The sequence below is a fragment of the Plectropomus leopardus genome, chromosome 3 (assembly GCF_026936395.1).
Source record: "Plectropomus leopardus strain MGB_pleo_1.0 chromosome 3, ASM2693639v1, whole genome shotgun sequence".
Lineage (NCBI taxonomy): Eukaryota > Metazoa > Chordata > Actinopteri > Perciformes > Serranidae > Plectropomus > Plectropomus leopardus.
This window is the reverse complement of record NC_142178.1, coordinates 18,837,012-18,853,417: the sequence shown is the minus strand read 5'-3', so window position 1 is coordinate 18,853,417 and position 16,406 is coordinate 18,837,012. Positions and strand designations below refer to the sequence as shown.

General features: G+C 39.2%; 1 protein-coding gene across 3 annotated transcripts in view; it reads right to left on the bottom strand.

Moving 5' to 3' along the window:
- Positions 1-8: 8 nt before the first annotated feature.
- The window catches only part of trip10b (thyroid hormone receptor interactor 10b), a 28,778-nt gene continuing 12,380 nt past the window's right edge, over positions 9-16,406 (bottom strand). Inside the window, exons 5-15 of one of the 3 annotated variants that reach the window (XM_088075821.1) lie at positions 16,294-16,356; positions 14,956-15,060; positions 14,517-14,645; positions 13,511-13,657; positions 11,913-12,074; positions 9,635-9,805; positions 7,244-7,353; positions 5,501-5,633; positions 5,318-5,385; positions 4,310-4,416; positions 9-4,195 (exon numbers count right to left, since the gene is read on the bottom strand). In XM_088075821.1, the coding sequence (XP_087931947.1) occupies positions 4,050-4,195; positions 4,310-4,416; positions 5,318-5,385; positions 5,501-5,633; positions 7,244-7,353; positions 9,635-9,805; positions 11,913-12,074; positions 13,511-13,657; positions 14,517-14,645; positions 14,956-15,060; positions 16,294-16,356 (1,341 nt within the window). In that variant the 3' untranslated portion in view covers positions 9-4,049. Of the gene's footprint in view, positions 4,196-4,309; positions 4,417-5,317; positions 5,386-5,500; positions 5,634-7,243; positions 7,354-9,428; positions 9,453-9,634; positions 9,806-11,912; positions 12,075-13,510; positions 13,658-14,516; positions 14,646-14,955; positions 15,061-16,293; positions 16,357-16,406 lie in introns of all 3 variants that reach the window. The other 2 variants (XM_042484596.2, XM_042484597.2) reach the window with 2 other exon arrangements.

The following is a 16,406-nucleotide window of genomic DNA, read 5'->3' as shown; positions in this document are numbered from 1 at the left end:
ACAAGAAATGTTTTTTTCTTTATACTTTATGACTCAAATAATACACGTAAATACATACTTTTCTTTTTAAAATTGGATCATACAATAATACCCCTTAAATGTTAAGAAAACTAGTGCAGGACAGAGTGGTAGAGAAAGAGATGGTAAACCTTGTGTGGCTCAGTGAAAGATTTTCCCCATACACTCAAAATATGTTTTGACTATTGTTGCCTCTTTTGGATGTTTGAACTTCACAGTGCAGTGATGTTTTTGCAGAGTTTGACACAAGAAGTCTGATGTATCTGCTGAAAGAAGAGCGGTTCTCTGTGCTCATTTTTAATCTGAGTTTAAGGCATGTGCTAGTCAATGTCCTCTCAGTGGGGCGAGGTGTGGTTCAAAATATTGATAAATGTACCCTAATACCGTAAATGATAAAAATATCCTTAAAATGATTCCGACACTTCATTCAATATTTATCATTTGAATAGAGTGGCGTACAGTACAGCCGCACTTTTGAAAGTTTTGATGGCATCTTGGCACACTGAACTGCAAACTCCATCAATTACACACCGCTCGACTGATTACCACCGCTCGACACCACGAAACAGATTGTGGATTGTAGCTACTGCTGCAGGAATGTGAGCTTAACGTTAGGGGCAGTCGTGACAGTCTTGGGTTGCGTTGTGTTATTTAGCAGTTATAAATGAGTTTAATGACAAAGTCGAGCCGTTTCGTTATCGGTGTGAGTTTGTTATGACTGTGTTGGATGTTATACGTTGCATCTGTGTTAGCTCGTGCTAAACAGGCAAACGCTGAGCAGACCATTTGCCAGGAAGAGAGCAGCAACTGAGATACTGGATAAGTCTGGACAGTACTTGGTACTGGGGTATTTTGGTCAATACCTTTAAGTTGTCATGTACCAAAACTCAGCCCTAACAAAGTGATGTGAATCTTGAAGCCTCACGTGCACATTCACTGAAAATGAACGAAGCAGGAAGCACTTTGTGTCCATCAATTTAACTTTTAAAAAGCATATTTATAGACTGCAAGAGGGAGTAGAAGTCATTTTAAGAATTTTTCACCATGTAACTGATTGACAAAATTATTTTTTGAAGAAAGCGCTATTGTGTGTCTTAAAATATGTCTTGAATGGGTCTCTCACCCTCCAATCAGATTTAAGAGTACTTAAACATGCCAAGAGGTCATCACTCTTGGCAGTGATGCAGTGAGACTCTGAATCATGAAACTGCCTCTTTCTTCCACTGAATCCTGACGTCATTATTCTTTGGAAATTAGTTTGAACAGGTCATCTGGATTTCATTTCAGAATAATGATGTTGATGATTCAGAGGATTTGAGAGGGCTCATAAGAGTGAGATTCAGAGGACTGGGGACTCAGAATATGAAAACAGGTGGTTAAACCATGTAAAATGAACCAGTAAACTAGAAACAGAATAACCATCAAGAAGAACCAGTTGAAGACAAGAATTGAAACCGCTCTGCCACATTTGTGCACAGTTGGAATTCGAAAGGGAAGAAAACGAGTTAATAATTGCTTGTCATTGACTTTTGCACATATTGTTTTCTGACATCAGTGCTATGTGATGATCTCTGAAGCAGCAACCTCAAACACAGGCAATTCACCAAGTATTTGTGCCAGGAATTATAACATGGCAAATGCTGTATTTTTTTACTTACTGCCACTGTGCTTTTTTTTTTGGTTTTTACCAACAATGTCTTGAATTTACATGAAACATTGCAAAGCAAGTTTCCTTGCAAATTTCGCTTTAGTGGAGAAACTAAGATTTATCATATGGCCTTAAAAAATTTCCGTTCATATTTTTTCCAAGTCTCAAAAAAATACGCACATGCTCATATGTACATTAAAGCAGTTTTTGCTTGCTGTAATTATTCCTCATGCTCATTCTGGACATTCAAAAATCCATCACAATAGTGCTTCTAATGTACGTTATGGGCGACAAAACCTGCAGACACAGACAGACTCAAGTCACTTATATCAAGAGTAAATCTTTAAACATTTCAGTCTTTTTAGTATTGTTTGTGTTTTCCCAAACAGTGATTCCCTGCGTAGCTGCAGCAGGGAGACAGTAACGACAAGACAGAAGAGTAAGACAGAATTTCATTTTTGATTTGTTAATTTGTTTTTAAAAAAAGAAGCTTGCTTCATTAGCCTAGATAACTTAAAGGAATATTTCACACACATAATGTCTATTTGTCGCTAACTAAGTCATACTTTCAATTTGTGAAGAAAACTCACCTTCACAGAAAACAGTGGACATATTGATATATTGATTGTTTGGGGACCACAACAGCAAAACTATCACAAAACACCTGTTTAAAAATTCACACATCTCTTGCAGTAAAATTCAAGTCTCATTAATCCAGCCACATGCAAATCACTTCTGAAACACATGCATTTCTGCAAAAACCTTATTATTCAAAAATGAACTAAAAGTGAAACTTGCTACTATCACACCAAACACAACCCGGCTCACATGACACTTTTACTCTCTTTGAACACTCATACAGGGCTTCCCAGGCTTGGCTGCCTGAACATATAGAAAAGTGAGTGTTCAACTGCCAGGCTAAAGGTGAAGGGATGTGGGCCTTCCTGTTACCTTGCTGTCTCGGCCATCACTCAGTCAGCTCGCTCTCCGTGATCCAACACGTCAGCACTCCGCTGACAGTTTATTTGTAGACATTAAACGCACACACAAAAGACAACAAAACTTCTTGGGAAAAGAGGAAACTCCAGCACTGTCTTCCTCATGGCGAACAGAAAACATCTCATCTCCACTGCGACTTCACACCTGGTCTGAATAATTTCTCTTAATTACTTCTGCCCGCCCCCTTTCAGACTTACACAGGCTCTAATTCTGGGTAAACCCACCCTCCCTGACAGCCATGCAGGACAGCCAAAAAGGACAGTGTGCTGTGACACTGCTCTCTTCAAAGCCTGACTCTGGTACATTTTTAATGAAAATGAATGTGTTTGGGAAGTACTAAGCATATAACTGGATAAATGAGACTCAGATTATACTGCACAAGGTGTGTGAGAGTTTTTGAACAAAAGTTTTGATATAATTCTGCTCTTGAACATGGTCCTCAATCAATCAATATGTTCATCAATATTTTTGTGGGGGCGTGCAAAAAAGTTTTCTTTACAAAATAAAAGTAGCACAGCATGACTAACTGATTTATAAATGACCAATTTGTGTGTGAAGTACTCCTTTAAATTGCGAAAAAGGCTCATTTTAGTTTCAGAAAAACTTGAGATGTTCCATCATCGCTTACATAAAAAGCACATTATGAAGGGTCCTCTCAGGTGCAGTATGAACAAGAGGAATTATCACAGCAAGCAAAACCTATTTCAATAACCATATGGGCATCTGACTAGTGTTTTAAAGCAGACATAAAAAAAATGGGAACCTGTGCTTTACCAAGAACCTCCACTGAAAAAAATATTATTTGTTTTGTGCACTCCCTTTAGAGTAGTGGTTTTCATCCAGTTATAAGTCTTAAAACATCAATATGATAAAAAAACAACTCACATTATTCTGTCAGGAAAGAGGTTTTAGCAGAGAGCCAAAAAGGAAAGATTCAGCAGGTTATTGGAGAGGGCAGTGGGAAAGTCAAGTGAATGGATATATATGAACATAAAGCAATGTAGCGTTTAAGCTACTATGATGCTGAATATGTTACATGAGTCGTCACTTAACACTGTGACAAAAGAAAGTTCAGGTATACATTCATAAAGTTTGTATTTAAAAGAGCTGAAATATATAGAGATGAGACGGTCTGCCTCTCTGTCTGCAGCGAGCGGAGAAAGCGACTGTATGATATTGCAATCAGCCTCGATAACAAGCTTTCTAATCGCTCACTTTCATCTCACTATACACGTCACTGGCTGAGATAAAAGATGTAGAGAACAGCTCCAATTATCGAGGATGACTTTGTATTCACCTTTGGCTCTTAACTTGCTTTCCATCACAAGATTTTTTTTTTGTGTGTGTGTGTGTGTGTGTGTGTGTGTGTGTGTGTATGTGTATGTTACGGGGTGAGTTTGACATAGGATGAAGGTATATAGCCTTCTTCTCCAGAGGCTCTTAGGACTCTCATCCATCCATCTCCTTTATCCTCTTCCATTACACTCAACAGCTCTCCCTCCGTAATGGAAATGGTGCCCTCGCTGTTGCCTGCACACAGACACACACAAACACACGCACGCACACTAAAGTGAGACACATGAAAAGACTAAAACAAGAAATACTTTGGGGCAGTGTGAATATAGTGTGAATATAACAACATACCCTCGAATGAGTACAGAGCCGTGCACTGGCCAACAGGAGTTTCTATGTCGTCAAACTCGTCTTCAAACTCTGTGTAGATGTTCTGACACTGTTCGGCTGCTACAACACTGCAAATATCCAAAAACAAAAATTAGGATGCGTCATTTCCTCAGTGTATTCTGCTAAACACATTCACATTAAAAGAAATAGTGTGAATCTTGGGAAGTTTTATTTGCAGAGTTTAGATGATTTGATTGACACCGCTCATCTGTGTAAAAATAAAGCTAAATCCAGCAACTGGTTATTTTAGCATAAAGACTGGAAACAGGGGGATATGGCAAGCTTGACTCTGTCCAAAGGAAACAAAACCTGCCCCTAATAGGCACTAATTAACATTGATTTGATCCATACACTGAAGTGTAAAAATGACAAGATGTTTATCATGGATGTATAAAGAGAACTGGATACGGCGTTGGAGGCAGGGCCCCATTTATTCATATGAAAGTTGCTCAGGGGCGCATGAGGCCAAAAACGTTTGTCTTTGATGTGTAAAATGACCAGGATCTTCTGCCTCATTGGGCCAAAAGAGAAAGCACGCTCTGACTTCACCAGCCGAGCATATAACTTCCGGTTATTTTTTCCCAAACACTTACATTTTTTTTTTTTTTTTTAAAGATTATTTTTGGGCTTTATGCCTCTACTTGATAGGGCAGCTTAAGCGTGAAAGTGTGAGAGAGAGGGGATGCCATGCAGCAAAGGGACAAAGCTAGAAACAAACAAGGACGTAGCCTCGGTACATGGAGTGCCCGCTCTACCAACTGAGCTACTAGGTGCCGTGATTTCCATGGTTAAAGAGATATCTGTCAATCAATGGATACATTTTTGTGAGCGTCAAAATGCCTACCAAAAGTAAATTTGTTTTACAGGGGTTTATCATCTCTTTTTTTCAAAACTCCAGGCAAGAAATAAATTAGCATAGTTCCTTAAATGTCGAACTACTCCTTTAAATACAGTAAATACAGATCTTACCCATGTTGAGTATTATTGTTGATGGCGTTGGAGGATTCCTCTCCTCCCACTGCTTCTGACAGCCACGCCTGTGATGAACCAACAGTAGATGTTATTGCACAAATAAATACTGTAATCTGATCTGACATGCACACAATATTAGCATATGTGTGTGTGTGTGTGTGTGAGAGAGAGAGAGATAACCTCATATTTGGCGAGCTCCCCCTTCAGGCGTCCAATATTCTGGGCAGTTTCTGAGATCTGAGGCTCCAGACTGCTGGGGTCTCCCATCTGTGGATTGTGTTCATACACACCCTTCATCTTCTCCAGTGCTTCACTGAGGTCGGACGGAGGAAGAAAAGTGTCATTGTTTTGGAAATGTTAGCACTCATTAAGGAAGTTTCTCGCCTGTGCAGCAGTGCTGATAAGGACAGGAGAGATGGGCAGACGTTCTTTTAGAAGTTGGGAGATGTGCTGTAGATACATGACGCACTGCTGAACATGACAGTAGTGAGGTCGGACGACGATGATGGGTGAAAAAGCCTCGCTCGCAGTTACATTTCAGGTGATGGATGGGGTTTGGAGGGGTATTGTCATATTACAGCAGGAATTAGGAGAATCTGTTGTCTAAAAGTGTTACAGCTTTCAAACTGAAACCAAGACCAAATCATGAACAACAGCCCCGAACATAGGAACAAATGTGACAGAATCAATTCATTAAATTTATTTGATCACTTAAAAATATATGTGCGTATGTGCCTGTTGCACACACGCAAAAATCATACAAGGATATCACAATAAAGCAATATCCACAAAGGAGTTTTCGTCCACAGAGTCCGCTATGTTTCTACAGTAGCCCAGCCAAGGTAGTAGCAGCCCTTCAGCAATGAGCCAAACAGCAAAGCATTGAAAAAACACTGATTTTTAACATGAAACTGCTTTTTCAATGTTTTTAACAGTTTAAACTATCTAGATTGTTTGCTTTGGAGAGGGAGAGACCTCTGCGGATGATTTGGCTACTGAAAGAAAAACCTCCTGAACGTCTGGATCTTAAGTTATCAAAGAAAAAAGTTGAGCAAAGTAGCAGGTGCTCAGCTAGCAGCCTGTCTTCAACATACTGAGCGTTGGAGAAACACTGATTTGTAAGGTTAAACCGTTTTATCCATTGCTTTTTTTTTTAACCTATTCCAATCATCTAGTCTGTTTGTTTTGGAGAGGAAGAGACCTCTGTGGATAATTTCGCTCCCGGTAAAAACCTCCTGAACAATGAACACTGCAGGAATTGTAACATGGATTTCATGCTGGACAGATGGGAGAAGTTTCAGCTCTTTGAAATCTTCAGTCCTTACAGCTTGAAGCCACTGAATCGTACACAGTGCTCCTCTAAAGCCTTGAAAACCAATTTTATCAATCAGATTTTCAATATAGGCAGTGGAGTCCTATACTGACACGCACTTTTCTGCCAAAGTTGAAACTAATTTGGTTATTTCCCATGAGATGTGTATATCTGTGTCCTTATCTGGACTCTTTTATTACAGATTTTATTACAGTCCTCGGGTTGCTTGCTTATATAGCCAAATTACTGTCAATCAAATCTGAACAAACCACACCCACACAATCCTGATGAAGCAGATTAGCTCAGTGTTAAAATCTTGATAAAAAATAATGAAGGTATTTTTCCTCACACTTTTACCACGACTACATGGGCAGAAATGAAGTTGTTCAGTGTTGAATAGAAATGCTTCAGGGTCTTCTCACATATGCAGGCTGAGCTAACCAGGAGATTTACTGATATTTAAAACACATACAAGTTCAAAAAAAGGACAAAGGTATTGTTGCAGTTTTAAACTTGCCATAGGAGAAAGAGGTTGTTTCTTAACACCTTCACCTGCACCTGATAATATTTTCAAAGTAAATGTGAAAGCTTGCAATTGATGATTTTGTCACCTTTGGTCCTGCTCCCTCTGCAGGTCTTTGTTGATGTCATCAATCTTCGACTGCAGCCTCTTCTTCCTTTGCTCAGGAGGAAGGTGAGAGAAATCTTCCGCAGGAGGCGGCTACACACACAATATGAAGATACACACATACACACACATTAACCATCATAAGCATCATGTACACACCAACTTTATCACCACCAGATGTCACTCCTCCCTGTTTCTATCTCTCCTTCCCACTGATCATAAGACGTCCACACACAGAAAGAAACCTAACAAGAGACACACATGATTATTCTGTGTTAAGAAAACAAACTGTGTCCCGGGTATTCAAGTAGTAATGGGAAAAAAGACGAAACATGCATGGTTATGGACAGAGAGAGTGAGGAGGACTGTTTGGAGCCGTATTACATCCTGTGAGAATACCGCTGTTTTGGATTGATGCAGTCTTTCTCCTGTGATGCCATGCAAATGCACATTTAGGTCAGTGCAAGAATTAAATTTGATTTACAAATGATCATTCAAATTTAAAATCCATATAAAAGGAAAACTATAACAAGTGCAAATAAGATTTAATTCACAATGTTAAAAAAAGAAGTAATTTAGGCTCTCTGAGATTTTGAGACAGGTTCCTTATCTGAGACGTAAAAATGCAAAAAGCAAAATAAGCTCTTGTATCACCATCTCTGACCCCTAAACTGCTAAAACATTTTGGTTATGTTAAAAGCCTCGCTGCAGACTTCTGGACCAGTTTGAGTGGCGCTCACGTCGACTGACTGAGGCAGATAAGCAAGGTGTGACATCAGAAAAGCATGGGTGATTTTCTCAAATCTTCAGTTCAAAAAAAGAGCCTAGTTTTTTTCTCTCCACAGAGACAAAGTTAAACAACAATATGAGATTACAGAGTTAAGAGGACATCTTCTGAATGACAACAAATTATGACTATTTCTTGAAGAGACAGACAGAAAACTGTTCACAGTATGTTTGTTTAGATACTGCGTTGACACTTCTGCTGAAAGGAAATGTTACTCTTGAACTGTTTTTTAAAAAGCCAAGTTTCCTCCACCATTCTTCTCCATTACAGGTCTAAATAGCATTTTTCCATGGCTAGATACCATTGGAGGTAAGGAGGAAATATTTGTTTTTTCATAATTTGGGTAAACTTACCACTTACCACAAAAGATAATATTACTTTCTGCATATAGTGACGTTGTTATCGGAGTTATTTTCTAGTTAAGATGGTAGTGGCTCTGCTTACAAATAAAATAAATATGTTAGACATTGCATGTGTGCATTTGCAAAATCAGTCTTGCTTTTAAAAGTTAGTTTGGCATCACAGAATAAAGTCATCATTCTTTGATATTTAGTTTAGAGAGAAAGTTAATGATGTTTCCCTCATGTGTTATGTCTGTGTTATGACAACAAGGTATTCAATTTTGTAAATTAAAGAGTAACTGCACCCAGAAAAGTAATCCTGCTTGAAGAGCCAACATGTGGTGAGAACATGCACTTTCAAAACACTATGAAGCATCACAGCTGGTTCAAGCACATTAGACCTCAATGGACCACATCCAGCTGTGATCAAAGGTTTGGTCATGTGAAACGCGGTCACACCTGCATTTAAAAACGGCAAAATGTTGCGGCAAAATCAGCTAATTTTAGTGGAACTGATGCGATCAGTGCAGCAGAGAAAATCTGCATGAATTACTTGCATCAAGTTTAACTTAAGTGAATGCGAGAGATACAAATTTGTACTGTTGACCAACTTCCAACTGTTTCGACAGTGCTGACTTTTAAGTAAATGGAGAGCAGAAGGGTCCAAACTGGAGGAAGCTTGCTTAGGTTTTATTTAACCTCTGCTGATAGAAATTAAATGCCATAGTACAGAGAAAATAGAACAACCTCCTGTTATGCTGGCGTGTTCCTGACTGGCTAACCCGTTACAAACTAGTTCACCTGCTTACCCTGCGATGTGACTAACCTGTTTCTCAAAGACGCGTTGATGAATTTCAGTGCGTGTGTTTCTGGTGTGACCGGGTCTTTATACCTTTTTACCTACAGAGGTCAGTGCAGCAGAACTCAGTGTGGAGTTACTCTTTAATCAGTATTTCCCCTTCAGAAGAATCCAGCACCAAAAACACTGTTATTTGAGCACCTTTTAAGTCTGCCCTCTATGTAACGTTAATAAGTGTTACCATTTGCTTTTCGGCGTGCGATGTCTGGACAGAGAGAGATGAGCATGAGTTAGGTGTACAGCAAACACACCACGTAGGAAACACACTTTCACAATAACAAGCTTGGCAAGACCAGGTACAACAGCTTATTTAAATGAATATGAGACATAAAGGGGGACACGTTCACAGACAGCGAGGGGGGGACCTGTGCAGATGTCGTCACTCACCGAGTGCTGTTTGTGTAATATCTTTAAGGTGGAAATCCTGGGTTTGATAGAGCGATTAAACTCTCTGAGGCAGACAGAGAGAGGGGAGTGCTGCAGCTTGGAGAGGGGGAGGGAGAGGGGGCGGCTGGCCGGTGGGAACGGGGACGGGGGAGAGAAAGACGGCGGAATAAACTGAGGAAGGGGAAGAAGAGACAAGGGAGCAGAGGAAGAAGAGGAAAGGAGGGAGAAAATGACACTGGTGAAGAGAGGAAAAGAAGAGAAGAAGAGAGGGGAGAGAGTCAAAAAGATGGAGAAGTTTTTGTAATAAAGTGGACACAGAGTTAAAGAGAGAGAGAGGGGCGTTTTGGGGCAAGTCTGTGCAGCAGACTGGAATTAGAATTGGCCCCCGAGGGCAACAGGGTGGTGGAGTGAGACATGAGAGGAATGTGAGTTGAGTTTTGTGTGTTTTTGTTTGTAATGCATTGTTACGAGACCATGTGAGCATCATTTTGCACTCCTAAAATGGTCAACAAGAGGGAAATAAGAAGAGATTTAACTGGGGGGTTTTAAACACTCTCATGAGGCATTTCCACAGCAGGTTGTTACGGTTTTAGTTCAGTTCGGTACGCATTTTTTTGCGTTTCCATTATGAAAAGTTGTGGATGGTACCTTTGGAACTGTCACTTCTCTGCTTAGGTTACCTAGCGCACAGATCTGGTACTAAAAGGTGGAGCTACGAAGAAACCCTGTAGTCCGTTCAATGGTCAGTAGAGAATCAACTCTCTGTGCTCAGGGCTGAGCTGTGGTTGGTTTAACCACTGTTCATTCACGTTTTTTATTCATTTGTAAACTATTAATATAAAATGAAAGGATGTTTGCAGCCTTCAGCAGCAGCTGCAGACTGAAAAAAAATTCATTCAATGGGCCGACTGCCGGCAACTTTTAAGGTGCATTGTTTACTTGCAATGTTACTCAATGCATGAGACGATGCCGTGAATCCATCAACACACCTTTAATTTCACAAGACAACTTTGTGGATCTTCAAGTGTTTAAAAAAAAAGTATATTCATTTTTGACAGGATTATATGAACTGCATATATTTTAATCCTTACTTGGAGAAAAAACTTTGCACAAAACAACTGCACACATTTATTTATTTATAAATATCCCATAGAGAGGCAGTGGGTGACAACAACCCTGTTCACATTTAAAGTACTGACTGCGGTGGAAACGCTTAACTGATCTAGGATCTAGGTTCGTCTTCGTAGGTTTTACTTTTGGTCAAGCCTGTCATGCCTCTTTTGATTGCAGGATGCCGCAATGCAGAGTTGGTTCTGTGTAAAAATTAAAGGGTGGTATAAAATAGGGACTTTGTTGCGGTCCTATAGTATCATCTCTGTGTAAAAATCGCCTATGGTTATCACACAGCGATCTGCATGAACTACAGGTCCTAAAAAAATCTAACATTGTTTGGATGAAGCATTAGATCCTTTTAGTTTAATCAGAAAGAGCCCCAAAATCATTGTCGATAAACCTTCCAGACTTCATTTAAATAAACTGTCATTTTAGCGTGTGTAAGGACAGCATTTTTTTAAACTTCTAACTGGGTGAATAAGGGGTTTATTATACACAACAATAAGATGCAATCAAATACAACTCATAAGTTGCACAATAATGTAGAAATGTCCTGGTTTTGCAATAAATAAATCTTTTTCGGGAGAGCATCTATCAAATGTGCATGTATTAAAATGTATTAAATGCATTTGCATCATGTAATGCATTTTTAATTTAGGTAAGTTTATAACTATGACATAAATCTGACTGATCTGATCTCTGTTATTTTTGTAAATATAATTTGTTTTAACATAGATTTTGTCGGGGTTAGGGTTAGGGTTTCATGAATTAAAAACATTAATGCTACAAATTAAAACTGTGAAAGTCTCTTTGATCAGAACTTAAATATTTGGGAGCTCATTATTGTTCCCAGTCCCTACTCATGTTGCCTGTATTTCAAAATAAGAGCATGCAGTGTTTGAAGACATACATTATCCCTCTTAACTGAGTTTAAGGAACCAAGTTTTGAACATGACAGGACAATTTTAGCCTGACAACAACTTGTTAGCCCGGATTAGTTGAGCCATGTTTGAAGAACAGGACAGGGAGGATTTTCAGGTTATCAAATGCAAAAGCAGGTGAAGCAGAGAGGGAAGAGGCAGTGAATATCTTGTCCTTGAGACGCTGTGCTTGTCATGCAAACTCTGAGAGAAACAAAGCTAATGTGAACAGAGTGCAGATTCACCTTGTGCTTCTTGCTGAAAGGCCAGAGCTTGGCGCGCACTTTGGGGGGGTTGAGGCTGGAGTCAGAGGTTGCTGGTTTGATTCCATGGCTGTAGTCTTCAAACTCAACATCTGCAGGTCGCTCAAAACCAGACTTGTGCTGCTCTATGAACAGTATCGAGTCCTGCAGGGGGACACACAGGTTCACACTCGATTTTTTAGGTTGGTAGGTAGGTTTTTTTTTTTTTTTTTGCATGAACACATCATCACTTTAAAAGTTGTACTCAACAGGAAATTTTACAGCTAAAAACAAACTCAAAGGACCCATGTGTAGGATTTAGGGGGCTATATTGGCAAAAAATAAAATATAATATAATATGTTTTCTTTGGTGTATAATCACCTGAAAATAAGAGTTGTTGTTTTAATTACCTTAGAATGAGCAGTTTATTTCTACGTAAGGAGTGGATGCTCATCTACGAAGTCTGCCATGTTGCACCGCCATGTTTATACAGTAACCCTGAACAGACAAATCAAACACTAGCTCTAGATTGGGACTTTTCCGTTTCTGCCTCCGCCACCGTAGTTAGCAGCCCTCCGCAATGAGCAGCACGGAAAAAACACTGAATTTTTTAAACCTGAAATTGCTTTATTCAGTTTACAGGTTTTATTCACTGCTCTGTTTTTTTCAGAGAGGAAGAGACCTCTGCAAACATTTCGGCTCTCTGTAAAAATCTCCTGAACAATGAACACTGAAGGCATCCTAACTGGGAGTAGTTTTAGCTGGTTGTTATTTGCAATCGACACCACAAGATTTCACATGTGCATTTTTAAATTCAGAGAATGTGACCTTTAATGTTCCCTATGGAGTTTTAACATGCCAAGAAATGCAGCAGTTTGCCAAAACAGACGGGGATGATAAACATAGATGTAAACAATGCAAGGTTCAAAATGTTTTTTCTTTAATCGCCTAAGGAAATGTATTCACCAGATTTGTTAGATCTCATGGCCAATTGTTTGACAAATTAAGAACTAAGTTGATCCGCTTTCTTGTCAAAGGTTAGATGAGAAGACAGATACCACTCGGATCTCTGTATAGTACAAATATCGCCTATGTTTCTGTTACTTCAGTCACTGTAGTTGGCTGACATTTCAACCGCCCCTTTTGCTATGTAGGCAACATGGTGGCTGAGGGTGAGAAGTGTCCAATGTTCCACGCTCTTTGACCGTTGTGAGCGTGTCCGGGTACTAATAGCGCACTGCATTTTGCCATTCTCCTCAATATGAACACACATACGCACTCAGTTCATACTTGCTACTCATACTAGTGAGTATTAGTAGGCCTACAGAAGTATCCAAATTGAGACACAGCACAGGTGATTAGCTTAACATTAAGACTAAAAACAGGGGGAAACGGGCGAGCCTGGCTCTTCTCCAGAGGAAACAAAGTCAGGGGTTATGTGGGGAACATTTTCTTGGCCAGGTGGAGTGATTTCCTGGAGTCTCTGCTTGACAAGACCTCAGGAAGTGGATTGTGGGAGGTATGTTTTTCTTGTTTGTACTAATCAAGGGGAGAATTCAAAACTTTGACGTGTATAATCTAACAAACTTCTAACATTCACCTGTTTCTCATCGATTTTCATCCCTGCTGCAGAAATTCCCTCTAAACATTTGGAGATGATGGGCAGCACCTTCTTCTCAATGTCTGAAAACTGACAGTAGCCGTTCGCCAGCCGCCGAATCCTCCGCTCATCCATGTCCTGCATTTTCTGTTCAACACGCAAACACACAACCTTAAATTTCATTTTATATTCACAGTGTCTGTGGTTATAAACTGCATATTCAATTTTGTATAAAAACACTGGAGAAGGATTAATTTAATCTGATGTAGTTTGTTAATTGGGGGTGGGGGTGGGGGGGTGCAAAGAGGGGAAGGCATGTAAAAAATGTTTTGAGCACAGGGGAGGGGAACACAATTTTTTTTGGATTTATTTTAAAGACAATAATTAAAGACACCATGCAAAAAAACTTTAACTACTTTAACTTTTAACTTTTAAACCAAAATTACACCATTTATTAAAGCTACAAATTGTGAAAAAAAAAAAAAAAAAAAAAAGGAATTTAATTTAATTTAATTTCCAACAGCCCTGGACACATCATGTGCCACAAACTCTTCCATTAGAAGAAATATAACCAAATCTAAGCTTAATATTGGGATATTTCATCAAAATGACTTTATTCCACATGTCTCATTTAAAATATGGCCAAAAATAAACTGTCTGCATGATTTAAAAATCATGCACGACATGCAACAGTGAAAAACTGATGTTTTTTCCAACTCCAGAATTTTTCTTCAACTTTTCACTTCAAAACATCAAAGGGTACGTTTTTTCAAAATCTAATAACTACTTTATGGCGGAGGGAGGGTCATGTGTTTTCCACTAGTCATTCAGGCAAGCTCATGGAAAAATATTTGTAGCTTCAGGGAGGGTACAAAATAATGTCTAACCCCAGCCATCCCTCTCCTCTGAAAAGTAAAAAATAGTCCCTAACATCCCCTAAGCAGGAGTATGAGCTCTGCCCAGCTGCAATGCAATGTGTGTGTGTTTATGTGTGTCTTTGTCTCACATTGAAGATCTGCGGTATCTCTGTGTAGTAGAAGAAGTTTTGTTCCTTGTTGTATTTCTGGAGCTGTGCTGCATAGTCGCTCCTGCACTCCTCTGCCGTGTGTGTGCGGGCATGGGCGTGTTGCTTGGCCTTTAGAGCGAGAGATAGGTGGAGCGATGGAGGAGACAGGGAGGGAAACATTAAAGGATGCAAGAAGAGGGTGAGATGATGCAAAACAAAATGCAAAGTGGGAACGATGCACGAACAGACGCAGGGAAGAGGTGGAGGGAGGAGAAACAAGGAGAGAGACCAGAAAAGTTGAAGGATTTCTTTTTTTAACTGAAAAATTGAAAAATCAAAGGTTAAAAAAATCTGCACTCAGATGCTGGTGTTAAAGTGTGTGTGTGTGTGTGTGTGTGTGTGTGTGTGTGTGTGTGTGTGTGTGTGTGTGTGTGTTTACTTTCTCGACATCGAGTTTGGTAGCATTGAGGTCGCTCTCTGTTTTCTCTGCTTGTTGTGTGGCTTTTTCAGCCTCCGCCCACTCCTTGGCAAAGCGCTTCTTAGTCTGCAGACACACACACACACACACACACACACACACACACACACACACACACACACACACACACACACAAAAACACTTTAAATGAACAGAGCTTCGTATTAACAATGCATAAGTCCCACTTCTGTCCCACTAAAGATGCTAAAATGCAAGTGGACTTTCCACCAAATAAAGCACATTATGTTTCTGTATGTTAAAGGGTCAGTTAACACAATTTAGAAACAATATATACATTAACTCATAAAGCTTTGCTGGTATTAAATGCAGACAGATTTACTTTAATTTGGCCTGGCTTTGAGATGTCTGTCTCAGAGATTCTTTCGGTCAATCCCAAAGTTGTTTTAAATTATGGCCCACAAGGGATCCTTATAAATTTATAAACTGAATAACTACCTAATAATTAATACATACATTTAAGAAAGAGTGACCTATGAGACAGAGGTACCAAAATTGCATTTAAAATATTCAGCAGCAACAGACCTTGCTGTGAATTCTTTGCACTGGATTTACTTTCTGCTAAAGAAAGAAATAAAAGATGTTGCTGTTCAATTTCTTTAGTATTTTTTAATTGTTTTTTTTCCCTCAGTATCTAAAAACGCACCTCCATTCATCTCTTTGTACCGTTAACGGGTCTGAAATCTCAGAGGCATATAATACGAAACCTAAAGATAAAAATAAGTAACATTCATTTACAGATCAGCAAATTTCCAATAATTTTCTAAGTTAGAGTTGAAGCAAGAGCCATATACCGGTAACTGGTTAAATCTATGTTAAAACAAAGAGTGTTTAGTTTCTTGAAAATTTCCTGGGAATGTTTAATTTAGTGGAAAACACAGCCCAGCTCAACTTTTGTTGAGTTCAGAATCAGTTTTTGACTGAGAAACATCATTGACAAGAAATTCAAGGAAACATTTCTTTATCATTAATTTGTAGTTGGAGACCTTATTTTTCATATATGATGATTTGAATGTTTGCCTTTAAAAAACTGCACATTTTTGCACGCTCAGCCAAGCTGCTGTGCAAGGACTACAAGACTCTAAGTTTAGCTGGTTTAACAAATATTTGGAATTAATTAATTGGAGTGTCAGAAATTAAGTGTAAGAACTGGCGGGAAATGATCACACCTGTTTAAAAAAAGCTTTTAAACTAAAACAAAACTTCTGCATGACCACAAGAGGCAAGTGACATTTTTTCTCCTAATTTATGCAAGTTGTAAACAAACAACACATCACTTACACTTTCTAGATGTTTAAAGCTGCTCTCTAAATTCTGCTGGGCCTTCTTGATGTCAGACAGGTGCTGGGAAAGAAAGATTGTTCAGTTTATGTGCTGCAGTTTGTGATGATTAC